The 25,428-nt window shown below is 49.3% G+C and overlaps 1 protein-coding gene across 1 annotated transcript in view; it reads right to left on the bottom strand.

Moving 5' to 3' along the window:
* Positions 1-1,748: 1,748 nt before the first annotated feature.
* The window catches only part of LOC143280370 (uncharacterized), a 47,335-nt gene continuing 23,655 nt past the window's right edge, over positions 1,749-25,428 (bottom strand). The window contains exons 3-4 of the mRNA XM_076585007.1: positions 24,134-25,124; positions 1,749-2,050 (exon numbers count right to left, since the gene is read on the bottom strand). Coding sequence (XP_076441122.1) covers positions 1,749-2,050; positions 24,134-25,124 — 1,293 coding nt within the window. The remainder of the gene's footprint in view (positions 2,051-24,133; positions 25,125-25,428) is intronic.

Below are 25,428 nucleotides of genomic sequence, written 5' to 3'. Positions count from 1 at the left end.
CGTTCAACACAACAGTGCCATTAAAACTATATTTTAAATTGAAAGACCTCTCGCTGCCAGAATGAATTTGTGCATGAATCCTAGATTTTCTGAGATGCAGACCGCAAGTTGTAAATTGGTGACCTCACCCCCTCCACATGCATTCTCAACACAGGCGCCCCACAGGGATGTGTTCTATCCCCACTGTTGCACTCACTATTCACACATGACTGCAACTCCAAATGAATGTAACACCATGATCACGTTTACCAACAATACTACTCTAGAAGGGCTGATTACGAATAGTGATGAGTCAAAATATAGGGAAGAATTACTAGAACTTGTCAGCTGGTGTGATCAAAACAACTTAGAACTCAACGTATCAAAAACAAAAGAATTAATTTTAGATTGCAGGAAGACCAGATCTGACCCCTTACTATTTGTCATTAAAAGTAAGCTAGTAGGGATCATCAGGGAATTTAAATTTCTCGGACTGATCATTTCCAACGATTTGAAATGGGAGAAAAATACGGAAAGACATTGTTAAGAAATCACAACAGCGCCTGTACTTTCTTCGGCGCCTCAAAAAGTTCGGAATCAAAAAAGAAATCATAGTTGATTTCTACCGAGCAGTCATTGAAAGTGTGTTAACCTTCGCTATTACTGTTTGGTACGGAAACATTCCGTAAAAACTGCCACCAAGATTACCGGGGCTGATACACCTTCTTTAGACGACATATATTATAAGCGGCTACTCAAAAAAGCTAAATCAATCAGCCAGGACGAATCACATCAAGCTTTTTGGATTTTCGAGATGCTCCCCTCTGGTCGACAGTACAGAAATATTAGGACGAAAACCAATTGCTTTGCCAATAGCTTTTTCCCCAAAGCAGTCAATGCCCTTTCTCTCGAACAAATCCAGTATGATTCAACAGAATTGTGCAATCAACAACCATCTACCTGAAGATCTAGTCATCAGCCCCATCCACATGCAATATGCGGCTTCTGTTCAAACGTGTGTGTGTGCGTGCATGTGTGAGTGTGCACAAGTTTTTGTATTGATATGTGGAGTGATGGCCTCGAGGTAATGTGTTCGCATAGGAAGCGAGAGAATCTGAGCGCGCTGGTTCGAATCACGGCTCAGCCGCCGATATTTTCTCCCCCTCCACTAGACTTTGAATTGTGGTCTTGGCGCTAGTCATTCGGATGAGACGATAAACCGTGGTCCCGTGTGCAGGATGTACTTAGCGCACGTAAAAGAATCCACGGCAACAAAAGGGTTGTTCCTGGCAAAATTCTAAAAAAATATCCTCTTCGATAGGAAAAAGAAATAAAACTACATGCAGGAAAAAATACAAAAAAATGGGTGGCGCTGTAGTATAGCGACACGCTCTCCCTGGGGAGAGCAGCCCGAATTTCACACAGAGAAATCTGTTGTGATAAAAAGAAATACAAATACAAATGTATGCATAATAATTTCTACTGTATCTGTGTTCGTGTACGATTTTTGATTTATGTTTGTACCTTTCCATATAATACCCCCCACCCCCACAATATTCCTTGTGACCCCGGTACACTTGGTAATAAAGACATATTCTATTCTATTTGTTTATGCATATGCATGTATGTCTCTTTTAGTATCGCATTCATCTTTTCGTATGTTTCGTTTCTTATTTGCCCTGAGGACAGGATGCAAAAATTAACGCGTGTCTATGCTTATTCCACTTCCGTCATGGAAGAAAATTCAATGTGATTATCTGCTTATACATCTACGTTTGCCCACGCACCATTCCACCGGTGTCGACAGAGTTCTCCATCCGTTCAGTCATTCCATGGTACTTCACAGACATCAAGGCGGTATTGAGGACAATGCAGAAGTCGATGAAGAGTTCAAAGAAGATGTCGCTGACTATGCCGTGTACCATGTTCTGTATTCTGGAGCCAACTCCCGCGCAGAAGCAGCAGGGGGTCTCCTCGGTGAGGTGAGCTCGTTTTTTTTGCTTCTTTTCCGTAACGGCGTTTTTCATGGGCATAGCCGAGCTCAGTGGTTTATAGGATGCGGTGGAAGTGGCTGCACACATCCAAATTGGGTCTTCAGCTGAGAAGGTGGTGATGCTGGTGCTATCGAAGGAATGGATACACGTTTCATGTCATCTTGTATAATCATTTAAGACTTAATATAGAAAGACAAAACTATTGGCGTCGGTTTTGCGAGGTCGGCAGAGGAGTTACGTCCCTTAATCAATTCATGCTCTACACACAGGAAAACAGTGCAGTGATGGAATAAAGGTAACGCATACACCTAGGAAGCGAGAGAATCTGAGCGCACTGGTTCGAATAATGGCACAGTTGCTAGTATCTACTCCCCCTCCACCAGACTTTGAGTAGTGGTCTGGACGTTAGTCATTCGGATGAGACGATAAACCGAGGTCCTGTGTACAGCATGCACTTAGCGCACGGAAAAGAACCCACGGCGACAAAAGGGTTGTCCACGGCAAAATTCTGTAGAAAAATCCACTTCGACAAGAAAAACAAAAAACTACAGGCAGAAAAAAATACCCCCAAAATGGGTGGCGTTCTCAGTGAAGCGACGCACTCCTTTGGGGAGAGCAGCCCAAATTTCACACAGATAAATCTGTTGTGACAAAAAAAAATCTCTTAAATATTCTACAGTGATGCAAAAGAAGCAGGGCGGTGTTTTTTGCAGTTAGTTGGATATTCTAATGCTTGTTACACGTACATTTGAGCCAGGCAGTCGTTTTGGGGGTTTCCAAAAGATGAAGGGGTGTAAGGAATGCTTCTAAACCAATTTTGTATATCAGGATGAGGTGGAAGCCATTTAAATCAGGCACATGGGTCTTAAACTTCAGTCAGGTGGAACAGAATGCATGGTTCCTCAGCCGACTGTTACTACTGTTATTTTTACATGTTCTTATATCATTCTTTTATGTAAGATGCTATTATCATTATCTTATTCTTTTAGTGTAAGTGCAATAACTTTGCACATCATCTTCTGTTTTGCCATTCTATATGTGTTTGGAAACAGAGATGTGGATACTGATCTAATGTGAAAACACTGCTGTTTCACAAACTGTTGTCCTGTGAAGATTGACAACTAATTGTTTGGAGACTGCCAGTTCATGAAAGTGTCTCATCTGTACTCAGTTCATGACTGCTGCACTTCCATTTGTATTTGATGTTAAAAACTGAAACAAACTGAAGTACAACAGATTTCATTTTCTTATCATCATACAAAATAATAACCTGATTCAACTGCAGCAATGATTTCCATGCAACACATACTTTCAATTACAAGTTTTACACAGACATTTTGTGTTTAGATCTATAAAACACATACACTTTGGACTTGATAACACACACACATTGGCCAACATATACACAGACGTACTCATATGTATGCACAAACACACCTACACACAGTGAAAAGACATTAAATCAAAGAAAGAACGCACACACATTCACTGGATTGCTGGATCTCTGTTACACTGTCCAACTGGAGTGTTTCTGTTGTGTGACTTGCATATATTATCTGTTATCATTGTATTGGTTCTTTTTAATTTATTTGATATATTGATTTGGTATTTAAAAATTACAGGATTTTTGTTGCACTATTTTAATTAATCCTTTCGTTGTAACCCCCCCCCCCTTTTTTTTTATCCCCCCCCCCCCCACACACACACACACTCCATAAACAACAACAATCAACCTTTACCAGTGAGAACAAACAAAACAAATAAAATAACTACAACCTGAAAGGTACATTTACTGTTATATTCACAATTTTGACCGCCGCTCCGGATAATCAGGTTTATAGTCCATTTCTGATCTGTCTGTCGTCTCTGGTATAACAATTGCACATTGTTTTGTCGCAAGAACAGAAAAAGGGACATTACTCATCCTCTGACCTTACTTTCCCATGTGAGTGCAAGAAGCCGGCAGCTGGTCTTTCTATATGCGGTCTTCGCTAACAACTAGAAATCACACACGTAATCTAAAGATTCAAAAATCATTGTTACAAATATTCATAAATGGAATCAAAGACAGTTGAAAATACAAGGGCTCTGGTTTAAAGATATTTCTCTTATGACTGAAAGAAGTACCCGAGAAAAAATTTTGAAGCCAAAATTTTACTCAGAATATGCCCGAAAAATACCACCAACTGGAAGGGTAGCAGTATGAAAATCTTTACATTCTATCTAAACTTTCTTTCTTGTGAATGCTTTTACTCGCCTGACAGGCAGATCGATCAGTTAAAAAATATGTCATGACTTTTTATGGGATAACAAAAATGATAAAAATTTGGAGAAGATTCTGTCCATGGTATTCAAAGAGGGGATTAGGCATTCCAAACACTGAAGTATACTTAAAAACAAGGGAAGTTTGTATTATACCCCCTGCCGGTTTGGTTAAATATACATGCTATCTTAAACTAACGCAAACCAGGCTTATCGGGTTGCTCTGTGCTGGTTAAATTCTTTGGCTAACTCAGTACTGATATGTCTACACGAAACACGCTGTCTGCTCAGCCAGTCAGCGCAGTTCCCAGCTCACTGTCTCTGAGAGCAGCATCTTCTGCAGATCTATCCCTGTAGTATTTTGAGACACTCGACTGAATAATAGATGCTGATCTTCCGCCTTGGGTAAGATGTCAAGCAGGGGTACAATCCTCAAAGTGGGGAAATGCACCTATGGGTCTTCGTTTTTAGCTAGATAATACGGAAGAAAACGGGAATGTGATGCATCGGACTCCTTCGTCAGCCAGTGGCCAGCAAAGGAAGAAACGTAGTTACGAGTTTAAGCATGCCAAACGGGATATAACCCGAGAACTCAAACCGTGTTCTTCCAATCAAATCTAGAACAAGGAACAAGTCCCACATGGGAACTATCTTGGGGTTGCGAGACTGAGTAAAGGACGGGGGGTCAATGTGTGAGTGGGTGGGAGGGGGGGGTTGAGCAAGGTACAACTTTTTATCCTACTTTGCATCAACCCATCTTAAAAAAGGGACAGAAAATAGACCAGAAAATGGGAAAAAACAGCAACATGTATATATTTTCTTTTCCCTTTTCAGGTCTATTTTCACCATTTTTCATATGTCATACATACACATGCTAGAATAGCATGATAATGAAATACACAGCTGTATTTTCACACACCCCCTCCGCCCCCCCCTCCCCCCCAACCCCACATATATATATATATACATGCTCGCGCATGACTTCACCCCAACCCACCCAACAAAAACACGTCCCCTCATATAACACAAGTACCCTGCCAACGCAAGCATGTACAAAACATACTGTGTGTATGTGTACGTGACTGAAACCTGATTGAATGAAAAGTTCCAACAAACACAAGATCAACACAACAAAAAAAATCACTGGGTTGAAAAAAAACACCAACCCACGCCCTCCCCACCCCGGCCGCCGCCCCCCCCCCACCACGCCCCCCCAAGCACCCGGCCAGTCCCCTACCCCCCCCCCCCCTCCACCCCCACCACCACTCCCCTCCCCCCGCGGTCCCCCCCGGGGCGGCCGCCCCCCCGCCCCGGCCCCAACAGCCCCAGCCCCGTCGGTCCCCCCCCGCCCGGTCCCCCCCCGCCGCGCGCAAACCCCCCTCACAGACCCCATCCCCCCCCCCCCCCCCCCCCCCCCCCCCCCCCCCCCCCCCCCCCCCACCCCCCCCCCCCCCCCCCCCCCCCCCCCCCCCCCCCCCCCCCCCCCCCCCCCCCCCCCCCCCCCCCCCCCCCCCCCCCCCCCCCCACCCCCCCCCCCCCCCCCCCCCCCCCCCCCCCCCCCCCCCCCGCCCCCCCCCCCCCCCCCCCCCCCCCCCCCCCCCCCCCCCCCCCCCCCCCCCCCCCCCCCCCCCCCCCCCCCCCCCCCCCCCCCCCCCCCCCCCGCCCCCCCCCCCCCTCCCCCCCCCCCCCCCCCCCCCCCCCCCCCCCCCCCCCCCCCCCCCCCCCCCCCCCCCCCCCCCCCGCCCCCCCCCCCCCCCCCCCCCCCCCCCCCCCCCCCCCCCCCCCCCCCCCCCCCCCCCCCCCCCCCCCCCCCCCCCCCCCCCGCCCCCCCCCCCCCCCCCCCCCCCCCCCCCCCCCCCCCCCCCCCCCCCCCCCCCCCCCCCCCCCCCCCCCCCCCCCCCCCCCCCCCCCCCCCCCCCCCCCCCCCGCCCCCCCCCCCCCCCCCCCCCCCCCCCCCCCCCCGCCCCCCCCCCCCCCCCCCCCCGCCCCCCCCCCCCCCACCCCCCCCCCCCCCCCCCCCCCCCCCCCCCCCCCCCCCCCCCCCCCCCCCCCCCCCCCCCCCCCCCCCCCCCCCCCCCCCCCCCCCCCCCCCCCCCGCCCCCCCCCCCCCCCCCCCCCCCCCCCCCCCCCCCCCCCCCCCCCCCCCCCCCCCCCCCCCCCCCCCCGCCCCCCCCCCCCCCCCCCCCCCCCGCCCCCCCCCCCCCCGCCCCCCCCCCCCCCCCCCGCCCCCCCCCCCCCCCCCCCCCCCCCCACCCCCCCCCCCCCCCCCCCGCCCCCCCCCCCCCCCCCCCCCCCCCCCCCCCCCCCCCCCCCCGCCCCCCCCCCCCCCCCGCCCCCCCCCCCCCCCCCCCCCCGCCCCCCCCCCCCCCGCCCCCCCCCCCCCCCCCCCCCCCCCGCCCCCCCGCCCCCCCCCCCCCCCCCCCCCCGCCCCCCCCCCCCCCCCCCCCCCCCCCGCCCCCCCCCCCCCCCCCCCCCCCCCCCCCCCCCCCCCCGCCCCCCCCCCCCCCCCCCCCCCCCCCACCCCCCCCCCCCCCCCCCCCCCCCCCCCCCCCCCCCCCCCCCCCGCCCCCCCCCCCCCCCCCCCCCCCCCCCCCCCCCCCCCCCCGCCCCCCCCCCCCCCCCCCCCCCCCCCCCCCCCCCCCCCCCCCCCCCCCCCCCCCCCCCCCCCCCCCCCCCCCCCTCCCCCCCCCCCCCCCCCACCCCCCCCCCCCCCCCCCCCCCCCCCCCCCCCCCCCCCCCCCCGCCCCCCCCCCCCCCCCCCCCCCCCCCCCCCCCCCCGCCCCCCCCCCCCCCCCCCCCCCCCCCCCCCCCCCCCCCCGCCCCCCCCCCCCCCCCCCCCCCCCCCCCCCCCCCCCCCCCCCCCCCCCCCCCCCCCCCCCCCCCCCCCCCCCCCCCCCCCCGCCCCCCCCCCCCCCCCCCCCCCCCCCCCCCCCCCCCCCCCGCCCCCCCCCCCCCCCCCCCCCCCCCCCCCCCCCCCCCCCCCCCCCCCCCCCCCCCCCCCCCCCCCCCCCCCCCCCCCCCGCCCCCCCCCCCCCCCCCCCCCCCCCCCCCCCCCCCCCCCCCCCCCCCCCCCCCCCCCCCCCCCCCCCCCCCCCTCCCCCCCCCCCCCCCCCCCCGCCCCCCCCCCCCCCCCGCCCCCCCCCCCCCCCCCCCCCCCCGCCCCCCCCCACCCCCCCCCCCCCCCCCCCCCCGCCCCCCCCCCCCCCCCCCCCCCCCCCCCCCCCCCCCCCCGCCCCCCCCCCCCCCCCCCCCCCCCCCCCCCGCCCCCCCCCCCCCCCCGCCCCCCCCCCCCCCCCCCCCCCGCCCCCCCCCCCCGCCCCCCCCCCCCGCCCCCCCCCCCCCCCGCCCCCCCCCCCCCCCCCACCCCCCCCCCCCCCCCCCCCCCCCCCCCCCCCCCCCCCCCCCCCCCCCCCCTCCGCCCCCCCCCCCCCCCCCCCCCCCCCCCCCCCCCCCCCCCCCCCCCCCCGCCCCCCCCCCCCCCCCCCCCCCCCCCCCCCCCCCCCCCCCCCCCCCCCCCCCCCCCCCCCCGCCCCCCCCCCCCCCCCCCCCCCCCCGCCCCCCCCCCACCCCCCCCCCCCCCCCCCCCCCCCCCCGCCCCCCCCCCCCCCCCCCCCCCCGCCCCCCCCCCCGCCCCCCCCCCCCCCCCCCCCCCCCCCCCCCCCCCCCCGCCCCCCCCGCCCCCCCCCCCCGCCCCCCCCCCCCCCCCCCCCGCCCCCCCCCCCCCCCCCCCCCCCCCCCCCCCCCCCCCCCCCCCCCCGCCCCCCCCCCCCCCCCCCCCCCCCCGCCCCCCCCCCCCCCCCCGCCCCCCCCCCCCCCCCCCCCCCCCCCCCCCCCCCCCCCCCCCCCCCCGCCCCCCCCCGCCCCCCCCCCCCCACCCCCCCCCCCCCCCCCGCCCCCCCCCCCCCCCCCCCCCCCCCCCCCCCCCCCGCCCCCCCCCCCCCCCCCCCCCCCCCCCCCCCCCCCGCCCCCCCCCCCCCCCCCCGCCCCCCCCCCCCCCCCCCCCCCCCCCCCCCCCCCCCCCCCCCCCCCCCCCCCCCCCCCCCCCCCCCCCCCCGCCCCCCGCCCCCCCCCCCCCCCCCCCCCCCCCCCCCCCCCCCCCCCCCCCCCCCCCCCCCCCCCCCCCCCCCCCCCCCGCCCCCCCCCCCCCCCCCCCCCCCCCCCCCCCCCCCCCCCCCCGCCCCCCCCCCCCCCCCCCCCCCCCCCCCCCCCCCCCCCCCCCCCCCCCCCCCCCCCCCCCCCCCCCCCCCCCCCGCCCCCCCCCCCCCCCCCCCCGCCCCCCCCCCCCCCCCCCCCCCCCCCCCCCCCCCCCCCCCCCCCCCCCCCCACCCCCCCCCCCCCCCCCCCCCCCCCCCCCCCCCCCCCCCCCCCCCCCCCCCCCCCTGAAAGCAGCGCTTCCCAAACTCATCTGACATACGTTGCTAACCTCCCTGTCTTCGGCTCCTTAAGAGCCCAAGCCCCCTGACAGCCGATGTTACACCCGCGCATAGGCCATTCCACCGCATTGACCACTCCAGAAGCTTGGCCATACTGTACCGTCCACCAACCACAAACCCTCTAAACAACCAAAAACTCTAATACTACCGAGAATCCTCTACACCACCCACACATAGTGAGTTAATAGCCATAAGATATCCGAGTTAATACGTCCAATCTCCACAGTACGTATCATAAGACCAGAGACACGACGAACCCAGCCACCACCTATTTCCCCACCAAAATACCAACATGCCCTAGTAAAGTACAAAAAAGTCCCCGTGTTCAACAAAAGTTAGCCAGAACCGCAAACGAAAGATACAGCAGACATAGTGGAGTGATGGCCAAGAGGTAACGCGTCCGCCTAGGAAGCGAGAGAATCCGAGCGCGCTGGTTCGAATCACGGCTCAGCCGCCGATATTTTCTCCACCTCCACTAGACCTTGTGTCGTGGTCTTGGCGCTAGTCATTCGGATGAGACGATAAACCGAGGTCCCGTGTGCCCCATGCACTTACCGCACGTAAAAGAACCCACAGCAACAAAAGGGTTGTTCCTGGCAAAATTCTGTAGAAAAATCCACTTCGATAGGAAAAACAAATAAAACTGCACGCAGGAAAAAATACAAAAAAAAAAAAGGTGGAGCTGTAGTGTAGCGACGCGCTCTCCCTGGGGAGAGCAGCCCGAATTTCACACAGAGAAATCTGTTGTGATAAAAAGAAATACAAATCATTCCACAGAAAATTGCAAGTGATAATTTGTCCAATAAATCATGATCTAACTCCAGAAGAGGACGGCTGATGAACACCAGACCATCAGGATTCTATTCTCTCTGTCCATAGAGAGCTGTCTCACGCCGTCTGACGGTTTCTCCAGATTGGGTTCACAGACACTTTCAGGAACAGTCTGAATGACGTTCGGGAAAGACCGAGTGACACTGGGAAAGACTAGACTCTCGGGTTCCGTGGGTTGGCAGCCCACCTTACCCTTAATCAATTGCTACAACTTGTTCAAAGAAGAGATGCTCCCATGATTCACCGAAAGGGGGAGAGAATGATGAATCCATCGGCGCCAACAGAATCACGACTGGAAACGGTAAACGGACTATGATTTCAGAACTGATGAAATTTCCATGTGTCTGTGGGAGGAAATTCTCCACTGAGTGTGGCATGAAGATCCACAGGACCAAAAAGGGTTGTTTGAAGAATCTGACAAATGCTCAGCAGCGCACTACACCAGCAGATAAGACGTCGGAAAACCAAGGCCAACCTTCAAACCACAGTGCCAAGGACATCCATGCTGATAATTCAGACAAATCAGTCGTACAAGATCTTGAAGCCAAACGCCAGAAACTAAACTTGCCACCCGCAAGTGCAAAAACGGAATGGGAAGAGTTGGACCAGAAAATAGTTCGAAAACTTGATGCGCTTACGCAACCTGTCGGGAAACCTATGGAGTGAAAGAACCAAAGACAAAAACACCTCCTCAAAAATCCAGGCGACAACGAGAAATGGACAACATCCGAAATGCAAAAAGAAAGCTCAAGAAAACGATGAAGACAGCTTCAGAATTACAGAAACAGGGCCTCAGAAGCAAGGAATTTGAGAAGCAGGGCTTACAGAAACTTTGGAAAGACCTGAAAGCAAAGCACAGTGCCCTCAGTAAAGCAGAATCAGCAAGGAGGAAAAGGAGCAAAAAGAAGAAGACACAAAACATGCTTCTTCCGAGACCCCTTTCAGTTCGCCAGGAAATTGTTCGAGCAGTCGAAATCAGAGACACTCACAGTGGACAAGGAAACACTTGAACAGCACCTCAGGAAAACGTATCGTGATCCGCAAAGCAAGAAACCACTAGATCTCAAGGGTTTGGTTCATCCCAGGAAACCAGAGAAAAAGTTCAGCAATAAACCACCAACCCTTGAGGAAGTACAGAAAGTGGTCAAGAAAGCCAGGGCCAAATCATCACCAGGGTCAAAAGGAATACCGTACCTGCTGTACAAGAAATGTCCTGAAGTTCTTGAGTGGCTCCACAGAGTGATAAGATCAGCATGGAGGAACCTGAATATCAGCGACCAGTGGATGATAGCTGATGGCGTGTACATCCCGAAAGAGCAGAATTCAAGTACCATCAGCCAGTTCAGTCCAATATCGCTCCTGAATGTCGAAGGAAAAATCTTCTTTTCTGTCATGGCTGGAAGACTGACAAAATATCTCATAGAAAATGAGTACCTGGATGTGTCAGTCTAGAAAGGTGGCATCCCAGGAGTTCCTGGCTGTGTAGAACATGCCACAATGATTTAGGATGCAATCCAAAGAGCAAAGACAGAGAAAAAGAACCTTAACGTGGTATGGCTGGATCTGGCAAATGTGTATGGGTCAGTTCCTCATGAGATGATCTACTGGCTCTCGAGATGCACTATGTACCAACAAACATCAGGGAAATGCTGAAGAAGTTCTTCCATGGCTTCTCAATGCGGTTCACCACCAAGGAATACATGACAGACTGGATCAATCTGGAAATGGTCATAGCCATGGGCTGTGCAGTTTCTCCAATCCTGTTCGTGCTGTCAATGGAAGTGATCTTGAAGGCCTCAATGAAGGGAACGGATCGAGCCGACCTCGGTAACAGATATCAAATACCTCCTTTGAAGGCCTTCTGGATAACACAACAGTCCTTTCAACAAAAGAGGAAATATTGAAGCGGCTGAACGAGCAAGTTGCCTCAGTCAGGATGAACTTCAAACCAAAGAAATCATGGAGCCTCTCACTGCTTACAGGAAAGATAGCTGAAACGGTTACATTCACTGTAGTCAACCAAGCCATTCCAACGGTGTCAGATGAACCAGTCAAGAGCTTTGGAAGACGGTACGAGTCCCTGAAAGACACAAAAAGAGGAAAAGAAACCAAGCAGACAGCAGAAGAAGGCCTGCATATCATAGACCAGTGTGGCCTTCCTGGCAAATACAAAGTGTGGTGCCTACAGTCTATGCCGATACCAAAGCTCCTGTGACCTCTCCTGATATATGATATCAGCTGTAGCACAGTCGAGTTGATTGAGGCAAAGATCAACAAGTACACACGCAAATGGCTTGTTGTCTCACCTTGTCTCACTTACGTGGCAGTCTACTGTCGCCAAGCAAAGTTGCGGCTACCTCTGAAGTCGAAGAATACAAGGTAGTGAAGACAAGACTTCTCAGCATGCTCGAAGACTCAGGTGACAGTATTGTGAGATCCACCCAACGCAAGCTGAAGACTGGCAGAAAATGGAAAGTCAGGGAGGCAGTCAGTGCAGCGAAAGAAAGCCTTAAGACGAAGGAAATAATAAGACACACCCAAACCAACAGACAGGGCCTGGGATCGACGAAGATGGAATGGTGGTCCAAGGCAAGGGGGAAAGCAAAAAGAGACATGATCATACTGGAGATCAAGAAGGAAGAGGATGATAAAAGAGTCCAGAAGGCAGTCCAGCAGGGGCAGTGGACAACACGGGAAAATGCACTCCAAAGGAGCCTCAGCTGGAGTGATATGTGAACATGGCCCCTCTGAGGATCAGCTTCATCCTAAGATCTGTGTACGACCTCCTTCCCTCGAATACAAACTTGGTGAAATGGGGGAAAGCAGATGAACCTGAGTGTCCACTCTGCCATGGCAAACAAACAGTGGAACATGTCCTCAGCTCATGCAAAGCGGCGTTGAGCCAAGGACGGTACACATGGAGGCACAACCAAGTGCTAAAAGAAATTGCACACGTGGTGAGCACTGTCCAAGGAGCATCAACCCCACCAGAAGTTCCAGTAAAGTTCAGCTCGGCAGAAGGCAATAAAGTCTGGCCAGAAACAGCATTCCAAAGTTTCCAAAGCATGGAAACGCGGGCTGCTTGATGGTGCCAAAGATTCGGAATGCACAGTTGACCTACCAGAGAGGAAGGAACACCCGGAAATCATCAGCAAGAGCGGCATGAGACCTGACATAATACTCCACTCCAAGGCAACGAAACAAGCGATTCTGATTGAGCTCACTATGCCATACAAAAGCAGAATGGAGGAAGCCCACATCTACAAGACCGAGAAATATACTAGTCTAGCCAGCAGCCTGAGAGAATCTGGCTTCCAAGCTAAAGTCCTTGTCATAGAGACTGGTACAAGAGGGTTTGTGGGTGCATCTGCCTACAGCCTCATGAAACAGCTGTCTATTTCCGGCAGAGGACATGGGCTCTCAAGGCAATGGCAGAAGCGGCAGAAAAGAGTTCCAGCTGGATCTGGTCGAGGAGGAATGAAAGTAAACTTCATAAGGATAAAATTTCCCTACTGAAACTAGGCGTACGATGGCTCAGTGGTTAAAACGTCTGCCAGAAAAAGGTGACTCAGTCCTGAAGTGGCAACCACCCTGGAGGCGCTGATTCGAACCTGCTGAGGATCAGGTAAAATAAAAGGAAAAGGCGGCAATACAAGTGCATGCAGGAGTCATGACCTGGGTGCAGCCCGGCCGCCTTAGAATGTAAAGAGTTAAGGGCTTCTTCTCTGAAGACCTTGTACTGTCCAGGTCTCCCTAGAGTTTCTTATCACCACAGCGAAATGGCAGGTTGTGGATCAGTCCTTGATGTCTGCTGCCATGGAAGTAGGGAAGGAGACGGGGAAGACAGAAAAACGATAAACTAACAACATTACAGAATGGACAGACTCAGGCTTTGGACACACAAGAAACAGACCTGGAGGAATATGGTGAACAGTTCCTGGCGACGAAATATTCATGACAAAACTTCACTTTCACCAGAGAGGAAAAAATAAATGGAGTTGATCTATCATTTCCGCACTGACATTCTATTTATAGAACACGTCTTGTGTCAGTGCGATTGATTTGTTTCAAACCCTGCTTTTAGTGTTATGGTTGCGTTTGGTTTATCCTTTTGAAAGACGACAAATACGACTAATTTTGTGTTTTCGTCCTTTTCTCCATGCCATCAATTGTTGTGATTCCATATCACGGCTGGAGAGTAGGTGGGCTTGAGGTATTTAAATGATCAATCATAATTTCTAAAAGCTTGGGCACTCCTTTGTCCTTCATTTCCCCCCGATGGCATTGTTGAACTTCCTGAAGAGCATTATCAGTCTATTTACAATAATGGCGTAGTCTACCAGTTCAAAGGATTTATGTCAAACAGTAGAGTTATATGACACAGAGCAAGCCACATGCATGTACGTTTTAGCAAAATTTATTTACCATCTGACTTCAAATAAGCTTTTCTCTACTAAAATTAGCCGCAGAATGTTTCTAGCTTTCCAAAAAGATGCTACAAGACTGTGTAGGGGTGATGTTTACAATAACCCCCCCCACCCCCACCCCCCAAAAAAAAGGTAATGGCCGATGATGTCATAATGCTAAAATGAGTGCCTCGCTCTGCATGTATCAAAGCCCCATTTTAGTTCTTTTGTCCCCCCCCCCCTCCTCCCTCCCTCCTTAGTTCGTGTACACAATCGCCGAGTCCAATGTCAGGCTACTGGGCAGCCTGTAGCAACTCCCAACTTGCCAGGTATTGGGCGACTTGAGGTCATTAGGGGTGTTGCTTTAGGCTCGGCTTCCCACAAGGCAGAATGCCCGAAACGGAAGAGGCTTGCGTTGCCGAGGCTGGGGCTGTTGCTGACTAGGCCACTGCTGCTTAAACAGAGTTGCACATTGAGGAACCCAGACTAGCGGTCTCGTAAAACCCATAGAGACCCACCGTGACCTTGGAAAGTGCAAGCCATGTAGGAAGCAACCTCCCTTGGGGTGTAATGCCTGAAGAGGGAGTGCTGCTGTGCCAGGATGGGCCTCGAGGCTGACGGATATTGTGCTGGCAGGGAACATCTGACCTACTGGCCAGAACAGAATTAAAATGTGGGCAAGTAAACACATCTACCTCAGCTGTCAAGTTCAAAGCCACTTTACTGCAAAAAAAACCCCAACAAAACAAAACGAAATCAGACAAAAATCGCTGAAATGGCCCCAACACTCAGCAGGATGAGACTCCATACCTGGGTGTTCTTGGCCTTTTTTCTACAGCTGGTTGGAGTTGTGTAAGAAGACGTACAAGGCTGTGGATACCTCCAAAAGACAACGGTGGGACAACTTATGAGACAAAGTTCTGAAAATGAAATTGGCAGAGTTAGGAAAGGGAGTGTGATGAGGGACTAGTAAAGGATCCCGCACTGCAAGACCCTTCTCCCTTTTAAAGCTGGGTGATGTGTGGTGTACAAAGACCAGACCCTTTAATTTGACAAGTCTTTCAAATACTTTCCCATAGGGAAAGTTCTGGGTGCCATGGGCTTCTTACCAGGAGGGGAAATATAGATGGTAACCTTCACTGAGCCATTCCTAAGCCATCTCCAGGACCAATAGGCACTTTGTGGTCCAGGAGCTGGAGGCTTACTGCTTGGAAGTGTACATAGAGGTGCTATCTCCACATGAGTTACTCAAACAGGTTAAGTTCTGAGAACAGAAGTGAGCTGACAGCCTATCTGATTTCTTCGGCGTCTAAGGAAGCCACAAGTGCCATGAATACCCATGGTCCCACTGGTTAAAGAAGGTGGCTGAAGAAGAGTGGAGAGAGTGAAATTCCAGTCCTGTCCGGCTGCGAACAGGTATACCAAGAATATCTCACATCCGGCATTGTAGAAAGAGAGAGGGGCCCCGTCGTGTTTTGGAGGGCAAGAACACTCAGTGATCTCCCAAGAAAGGGCGGAAACTCTTGGCTTCTGCAAACTGATCAGTGATACTGGGAGACACTATGGCCGTAAGGGAGGAGTTAAACCACAAGTCCTGGGTTCCTCCTCGCAAGGCAGCACGTTTCCTATCAATATCATAGGCATGTTGTGATTTTTACCTTTGCCCTCTGATTCTTGCATGGATACTTACATAATGCCTGTTCTCGGTCAGGGACTAAGATCTAAGCACATAATAAATATGGAGTCATTTGCACAACAAGGTGTCTTCCTGAGAGCTGCCTTTGGGCTCGCATCATTTGTTTTTGTTTCATTCAGACAGGTTCAAGTCACACACAGACATGTAACCTTTTATGTGTGTGACCACTTATTTTTTTTATTGTTGTTATTGTTTTTTTGTTTTTTTTACCCCGCCACTGAATTTCTTCAGGGATTATGCCATACCCATAACCAGTCACAAGACCAAACATGATTAAAATTGGATGTAAAATGCAGTCTCTATCAAGCTTTTTCCGTTTTTACAAAACAATGACCTTGACCTTTGACCCCTCAACCTGCCCACTATTGCATCTTAAAGCAGACGACGTTATAGGTCTCACCTACCAAGTTTCTTACACAATTGAAGAGCTGAGAAAATTTCGCTCTCCATGCCACTGTATGGAACATTTTCAAAAAATGGTGTAATTTCAAACTGAAGAAAATGGAAAAACTAATGCTGACAACTGAAACTTTTATTGCTCACATATTGTTTGGAATATATTCCTAGGTTCTATGCTTGAAAATGCCATCTTACAAATCAATATTAAAGAAGATTAATCGGCTTTGATTAGATTATATGCATAATTGTGTCATTCCTGTTACCAGATCTTTTTTTTTTTTTTTTTGGTCGAGCAATGCAACATAACATTAATCACTTTTTCGATCACAGCCTTCTTTGCAAAAGTGATTTCAACATTCTAAAGGAATACTTTATCAGAAATATTGAGAACATACATTTCTTGCCCAATAAAGAATATGAAATTCCCAAATACTTACTTTTTGCATATCTGCCAAACTGAATAAAACATACCATGTGTCCTTGCAATCACGACTGACCACAATGTGAGGCAGAAGTCATTGCAACAAACAAGTTTTGCAACTACCTAGACAACAGAGTAAACCATTAATTATAAATTAATTAAGTACTGGTGACAGGAATGACATGGAGTAACAGGAATGACTGGTAACTGGAATGACAGCTTGAAACAGGAATCGCATTTCTTAAGATTATCTGATAATGCAGAGTTATTTTATCTGCACACTGATGTGTAATAGTCATTGCTTAAGAGAAGAACAGCATGGCGCAGCGATTTCCTGTCCGCAAGAGTAACCAACAAAATAAAATGCAGTCAAATGTTCTTCAGGATGTAATCAGCTTTAAAAGTCATCCTCTTTCTCTTCTCCTCCTCCCTCTATGTCCCCCTACCACGAAAGGCAGTGTCAGGACTGATCACCCTTCAGTTCTTAAACAAGTCAAGGGAAATGAAATAACGTGAAAGTTTGGTTTAAACATTAAAAGAACCAATTACCCACTTCTCATTCGAACCACGTAAAACTGAAACCACGTTAAGAATATTGTGACAGTGTAAAAGGAACGCTTCACCAATGTAAGCCTCATACCACGTCAAATTCAAATCAAGTTAAAAACATTAATTTCACCAGGAACTGGCAGATGATGTCCGGGGAGGGGCCTGGGGGTTATTCCGGAACAGGATCTTCATGGAGCTAATTGTAAAATGTTTGTTCCTGATATTATGCAGATCCCAACAGTCTGTTAGAAGATATCTGACACTCAGAGGCTTGTTGCACAGCACACACCTTTCAGAGTGTGTCAGATAAGAATGACCCGTACGCAGCCTGTAGAGGACAGCTTCCTCTTTCCTACAACAGAAGGAAGGAAGGCCTTTTTCGTTTGTTTGGTGTGTTTTTTTGACAATGGGGCGACTGGCAGATAAGAATCTCCATCTGGAACATGTCACTTCTGACTGATGTCCATACAACGACAAAAGCAGACAACTCTGCGAAATCTCCAGATTAACGTGGTTTTGCCTCACCAGGGATGGCAGTGTGGACTGCACATATCTACTGAGATCAATGGACCATGAGGTTTCTTCTTCTTCGTTCGAGGGCTGCAACTCCCACGTTCACTCGTATACACAAGTGGGCTTTAACGTATGCAACCGTTTTCACCCCTGCAATATTTGAAGCCATACTCCGTTTTCAGGGGAGGGGTGCATGCCGGGTGTGTTCTTGTTTACATAACCCATCGAACACTGACATGGATAACGGGATCTTTGACGTGCATGCTCGATCTCCAGCATGCGAATATACACGAAGGGGATTCAGGCACTAGCAGGTCTGCACATCTGTTGATTTGGGAGATCGGAAAAAATTCTACCCTTTACCTACCAGCCACCATGACCGGGATTCAAACCCGGGGCCCACAGATTTAAAGTCTAATGCTTTAACCACTCTGTCTAGGGGGGTTCCAAAGGGCAGGGTGTGCACAAAAACCAAAAACAAAACAACAAAGAAACTGGACAGATGCAAAACACAAGATAATACACAGATCTGCCATATTCCCATGAATATAATAAATTATAATAATAAAAGGACATTTGGTACGCCCAATCTAATGATTCTAATCTATTCTTTTCTCAATAGGTAGCCAGTGGAGGGAGTGAAGGAGAAGAGTAATATGAGCAAATTTAGGAGAGCAGAAGATAAGCCGTGCAGCATGGTTTTGGGTGCTCTGAAGTCTGGATAACAAGTAGCTGTTGCATGCAGCGATCAAAGAATTACAGTAGTCAAGCTAAGAGAGGACCAGGAAACAGACCAGGTTTTGTGATCTTTACGTCTTCATAATCAAAACTGGTCTGAATGATACCATCACACAGAGATACTCCCGGAAGAAATTTATCAGAATTGATAACGAAAGCGTTCTTTGTGCGACCGTTTGTATTTGCATTGTCCACTCCTTTCCTTATATTCTCTATATTCAGGTAAGAATTAGTTTGTAAGGCAAGTTCAATGATGATTCGCACTCTGATCTCAATCAGAGCGCACATCGCGTCCAAATGTGTACACTCCACCAGCTGATAAGCAATCGCCGTCAGCTCTAACGGTCACAGGAATTCAGTTTGATGCACAAGGAACTTCAAATGGATAAAACGCCCAGGCCTGATGATCCACCGACAGCTTGAGTCCTGTGATAAGTATCTGAGGATCCCTGAAATATTGTCAAGCTGAAGACCTCTGAAAACTTGCTGAATTTCATTGAAAATCTCGCATTTCATTTGTTCATTTGTTTTGTTTTTTAAGGTAATGTCCGAATTCCTCTTCTCTGGAAGATGGGAATTTGTTGGCACAGTAATCTCTACGCGTCATTGCTTTCTTCGAATGATCAGTCCTTTTGGAGTCCTTGGTAGGACTGGATTGTTCCGCTTCCGGCGTGTTTCTGTTCCAGAGCAACAGGACTTGTGTTCTGCAGACTGATCTGGGCACGTGTTCTCATTGCAAGTACAGCTCATATTGAAATTTTCTGAAGTTGATGTACTCACGAGATGGACTTATGACCTGATCAATCCCAGCGGCCCAAAAGCTCTATGGAGGACTGGAGGACCTACAACGTACTGCCGCCTTGATCGAGGAGACGGGGGAATCCATCTGATATATGACGAACGAGACAACAACAACAATCCTCATTGTACCTGTCACTGTTTTCAGTGTTTTGTCAGCCAGCTTCTCAGGATGTCACTGTCATTGATCATACATATCCCAGCTTGAAGCAGCTCGTCAAAACATGCTTTGCTCTTAACAATGTCTTATCCTTCCAGCTCTCTCTGACAAGCAGTCCTCTTAACTTTCCACCCAACTCCACCGGGATTCCCTTTCCCATGACCTGCTTCATGGAAATTCCAATTAGCTGTATTAAAACCCTTTTCGTGTATTTCAGTAGATAAGAGGCAAAAGTTTGTCCTCAGTCTGCATTGAATGGTGTGACTGTCACAAAATAAATGAACTACGTCAACTGTTTGATGTTTGTCCTTGATCTCGTTTAGAACAGGCGACACTGCTGCAGGGCTATGGCTGAGTGAACCAGAAACTAAAGAAACCGGTTGTTTTGTCCGTGCCAACTGAGTGATATCCAGTTTGCACGGTAAGTTGAACTTGAGAAGCCCCCAAATGCACAGACATAATCTCTTTGTGCATATTGCAAACATAATTATCTGAAAGAAGAATGAAGCACTCAGTTGGCTTCAGGTTGCTCCACAGATGCCGATAGTGTTTGTACTGATAGCTGTCTGCAGCCTCTCAGATGGTCATTCAACTTGTCAAGAATGTCACTAACAGTTCCATTTTCTTCCTGTTTTGACAGTAAGTACCACTTCCTTTTGTTTTCCATTTTTGAAAGTTCCTTTCTTTGTTACAGTTTTCAACTGGTTCCGTGACACTGGCATGTCCAGGTAATCTTCAGCAGAAGTTTGTCTTTACATTATGGCACTCTATATACATTCACTGATTTTTTTTCAGTGTAGCACACAACTGTATTGGCAAGGATATCTGACTGAGCTGTTTAAAGTCTATTTGAATGATGAAATGCTTCTGCATGAAAATAAGAATTTTCACACATACTGCATAAACATGTCATTCTTTTTTATGCTTTTGGATGAATCACCCAGAGAGGTTTGTGTCTCTAGAAAGTTGTAAACCCGATATTGTTCAGTCTGTGATAGCTAGTTAATGTGCAAACGGGTCAGTCATGTAGCAGCCGTCGTTTCTTTTCTTCGTATTTAGTGATGATACTTTACTTTCCCGGCAAGACTCTTGAGATTTCATCACTCTAAAAGAATTTGACCAAATTTTTCCTCATGAAATATAACTTGAAAGGCTACCCTTTCTTCTTTAACTTTATTTTTCCACTGGGCAACTCCAAGAGCTTTAAACGCTTGCGTTCTAACTCGGTACCTTCTGAGGATCTCTCCCGCGACTGAGGTTGACTTTTCCCATGAGTTGTAATTTTCCCTCTTCTGACTTACCAACTTTTAGGAGACAGTCATTCTTTTTACGCTTTTCTTACTTCTCTGCAACTGGCAATTTGTTGCATAAGACCTTTGATTTTCAGTCTGTTATTTCTTTATCTCTGGAGTCTTTTCTTGTATGCCTACACCCATCTTCTCCCCTTTTCAGCTTTTATTTTTCTAAAAAGACTGATTTTTCTTATCGGCATTTTGATCTTACAGTTGTGCTTGCATTTGTTCTTTTGTCCTTTGTGACCATAGGGAGTACAGAAGGTGTTAATTGTTTTCCAAGCATTTCCTTCCAATTTGTATAAGCTTGTTAACTTTTGTTCCACTTCTGTTTTGCTGCTGTATGTTTTTGGCTTGTCATATCTTTCACAGACTTCTTCTACCGTCCTGTTCATCCCTGGTATTTCTCTTTCAGATCGTCTGTCTGGTCTCAGGATCAGCATCCCTCCTCTCCCTGTTCCTCCTTTGCTTTCCAGCTGATGAAAAGCCCATACCTTTGCTACTGAAGTAGTATTTGAATAACTGAATACTTGTATCTGGATGCGGTTAACAGAGTGTGTATATTCGACGAATGGAGAGAGAGAGAGAGAGAGAGAGTAGTCATGATGAAAAAAACGTCATCATCAACCGAAAGAAGCTTATGACGTCAAAATTCTGTTCTGAGGGGGAAAAAAGAAAGTAATTTCAAGGTGAAAAGGCACGAATCATGTCATGGGTATCTTCATTAGTTTTCTTCATATAGTTTTGTCATTGGTATGTCATTCCTGTTACTGCTCCTTTCATAATAGTAATGACGGTAACAGGAATGATGATATTGACGGTAACGGGAATGACGGTAACAGGAATGATAGAACATTGGTTAAGAATAACAATTTCTTTATTTTAGAGGAAAAACTTACTTTTCTGTTGCCAATCGCACTGAATTATGTTCATCTTATTATTCAATATTTTATGTTTTGTGTGCTCGTTATATCTTGGTTTGCCGTTGGCAACAGTAATGACAGTGAAAAATGAAATCTCATACCTTGGACAACACTCGGGAGTACAGTGTTGTTGCATTCAATGCAGGGAACAGACTAGTGTTTCCCTACAGCTCTTAAAGGAAATCACACCAGAGCAAAAACAGTCACAGGGTGATTTCTGTAAACGTTCAGTTTGAATGGCACCTTTTATGCCTCCGTAACTGGAATGACATCATATTTTGGGACACGTAATTTTGTGTTTTCATAATTCTTAAAATCAGCATGTTTATGATCATGGGTTCTCTGTGAGTGAGGGAATTCACTGCTAAAATTGAAATATATCACACTTTTTTCTTTTTTACACTTACTTTAGCCTACAAAAGTTGTCCACCTGCGTGGGGGCAGCCATATTTTAACCCCTCCATACCACATAACACAAATATTTTCTACAAAAAAATGGTGGCATATCAAGTTTTTATACTTGTCAAATACTGACTGAAATGTATTAAATTAAAAACACTAATAATGATAGTCAGGTGCATTCATGCAACACATCTGTATGTCAGTAATGATCTGGGACAGGATTTACACCATTTTCTGAAAAAGGCTTATATAGGCTCTGTTTACACATGGAAGTAAAAAAACAAAACAAAACAAAACAAACAAGAGAGGCAAGGCCTTCAAGACTCACTTGTGATACACTTAAAAAAAAATCCAAGCTTTTTATGTATTGAGTATAATTTCAAAATGTAATGTTTAAGATGAGAAAGATCAGTTTAAAGCAAATTAAGTCCCCTAGCATTAATTACAGAGTAATTTCCCTTTTTTACTATTTGCACCAAAACGTTTTGCAAAATAAATAAAACTTCCATGCTTAGCAAAAGAAGTTCCTGTTTGAACAAAAAATGATAATAATGACTGCTCTTGTTGTGTCAGAATATCAGATCAAAGTGCCATGTTTAGAGAACACAAAAAATATAAATATAACAGTAAATGCAGTTTGCATATAATTAGGCTTCTTTTTTTTGGTGCCCATCCCAGAGGTGCAATATTGTTTTAAACAAGATGACTGGAAAGAACTGAATTTTTCCTATTTTTATGCCTAATTTGGTGTCAAATGACAAAGTATTTGCAGAGAAAATGTCAATGTTAAAGTTTACCACGGACACACACACACACAGACAACCGAACACCGGGTTAAAACATAGACTCACTTTGTTTACACAAGTGAGTCAAAAACAGAAGCAAACGATGTAAAAGACGTCAATACCGAGACAATAACGTCACAGAAAACTGCTTAAAACAAGCATGCATGAAAATTACTTTTCAAACGCTTAAACGGCTGTGGCAAGAACAGAACAGACAACTAATACACGTAGCTTATAGAACCGTTGGCCGAGGAATGATTCAGTGCTTATGGCTGTGAATTGCATGGGCTTGGCAGAGGCATCTTGGATCTGAGTTAGCCGCCAATTTTGCCAACAAAAAGCAAACCGACATGCCCAGTTTGCATCATTTTGATTATAATACAGTAAATGTCACCAAACCCAAAATTATAATGGGTAAAAGAACTAACGTTCAGATTCAAAGAAGGAAAGAAATATGGACATATCTGTCCCGAGGAGATTCATGGATATGCCCAATCGTGACCATGGTCCAAAATAATTCGTAACTTGAACATTAAACTCATTTCGGATGTTTTCATTGCATAACTTTAGTAAAAATGTGGATTTTAAAAGAATGAAAATACCAGCTAAACCCGTATCTTTCAATGAAAAGTTCACAACAGCCAATAAAGAATCAATTTACAAGCAGTGCCCAATTCAAAACATCTCTGTTAACGACATGATTGGTGAAAATAATACACTCTTGATATACCTTTTTTTCATTGACATGACAGGGGAAAATGGGCAATTCAAAACATCTCCGTTAAAGACTTGATTGATGAAAATGGTAAACTTGTACTAATTTTTTTTTCACAAAGGCAACACACACACACACACATGACATGCGGGTGCGCTGAATATGAAAGCTCATACTCATTTTACTGTAATCCATTTGTTCCACAGCCGAAATGAGAACCTGTCGGCCAACTTGGGAGAATGAAGTGAACATCTGCAAATAAAAACCGAATAATGGTGAAGGGGAAGAGAGTGGAAATGGGGTGGCAGTAATAAGATATGGAAGACACGGGGTTGCGGAGGGAGGATTGTTCATGAACATCACATTTTAAAGAAGGCTGGAAGTCGACCTTCGTACCTCTTGGGGACTCAAACATACACACATAATTCATGTGTGAGCAAACCACACACACACACATTCACTCGTACACATGTGCATACACATGCACGTTCGTGCTTGCTCGCGCATATCTACACACACACACACACAATGCACGCAGTAACAGGCTATTCTATTGGTACTTTTTGTCTAGCTCTGAAGAGCTAGTAAATGCTGAAAGTGCATTTCCTTTATATATATATATATTTTTTTTGGGGGGATTGGTGTTATTGTCTTGGATACTGATGGCCTTCCCATTACAAAACGGATATGATCATCCACATCAAAGACCTCCAGCTTGATGATAAGACAGATGAAGATCTTCGAAGGGTGATAATTAAGAACAGTCAAACATTGATCGCAAAGTTATCTTCCTTTGCCCAAACTGAAATTCGACACCCGATTCCCCCAAATACCCACCCTTTGGTTTTTGCAGGAAAGAAGATAAAAAGATAAATACTTCTATGTTTTGATGACAAGTGGCAGACCCAACCTTTTTATTATCGGTGGGAGTGGATTCTGGGGCAGACAGTGTTGTCGATCTATCACCCTGATTTTTCTCTGGAGGAAGCAGCCATGTTTTGGTAGAGGCCGGCTCATTGTTCTGGGCATTGACGTTGTCCGTGTTGTTGGCGGACACAGTGTTGACCATGTGTGACTGTTCATCAACTCTGTCACCGTCATCATCTGCTGGTCCTGATGTCTGGTTTTGTGAGAAGTTCCTGTCATGGCTCTCTGAGGGCTTTTCCTCCAGACTACCTGTTTGTGACTCGCCTATAACTTCATGTGTCTGCATTTTTTTCTGATCTTTCGGATCTGATGCGCTTTTCTGGAAGAGGCTGTTGCGATAAGAACGCAGGTTACTGAATCCAATGCTCATTCTCCGAAACGCACTTTGTATTATACTGCCACGTTTCAAGCTTGCAGTCTTGCCCCTGAACTGTTCCTGTGACTTGTCGTCGTCAGTGAAAGAGGTATCACTTGCGGAACGAGGAGTATCACTGCCACCCACTTTCAATGGCAATAATTTTGACTGGGAAGACCCCATTTTGGCTTCGTGTCTTTTCATGTTACGTTTCAAGTGAATTGTCTTGGATACCCATTTCTTGTAACAATATGCTACATTCTGATGAACGTCCAGGGCTGACCGATCTTGGGTGGCGTATGGGGCGAATAAGTGTACACGGGTGCGGTCAATCGACGTCTTGTGGCCCTTCTTCTGCCAGATGTTGATGGCTGCACGCATGCGGACCAACTTCTGTAAGGGGCTCTCTTTCTCTTTCTCTTTCATCTTGTTCTCTTGGATCAGTCTCGCCCAAACGTTCTGCTTTGTGGCCAACTTGGTCATGTTGTAGAAGGCACTCACTGCCTGTTTCCGTTGCCTCTTGGAGGCTTTCTCCGATTCCACTTCCTGAAACACAGAGATACCGTTTGGTGAAAAAAAATGCGGACATGCTGTTACTGTGTTAGTGAAAAAAATTAAAGATTTTTAAGAGCAGCCTTGGAAATGCTGATAGTGACAAAATTAAAGATTTATCGAGCAGCGTTTCTCTACAAGATACATGCTGCTAGTGACCGAGTGAAAGACGTTGAATAGTGTCACTGATTTTCTTACTGAACAGCATTAACTCAACCTTTTATTGCTGAAAGAACACTATTTCTACATCCTGTTATGAAACAATTTCTTTAATTTTGTCACTGAACAGTATCTCCAC

This window comes from Babylonia areolata, chromosome 3 (genome assembly GCF_041734735.1).
Source record: "Babylonia areolata isolate BAREFJ2019XMU chromosome 3, ASM4173473v1, whole genome shotgun sequence".
Taxonomy (NCBI): Eukaryota; Metazoa; Mollusca; class Gastropoda; order Neogastropoda; family Buccinidae; genus Babylonia; species Babylonia areolata.
Note: the sequence above shows the minus strand (reverse complement) of the source record. Positions and strands in the feature narration are given on the sequence as shown.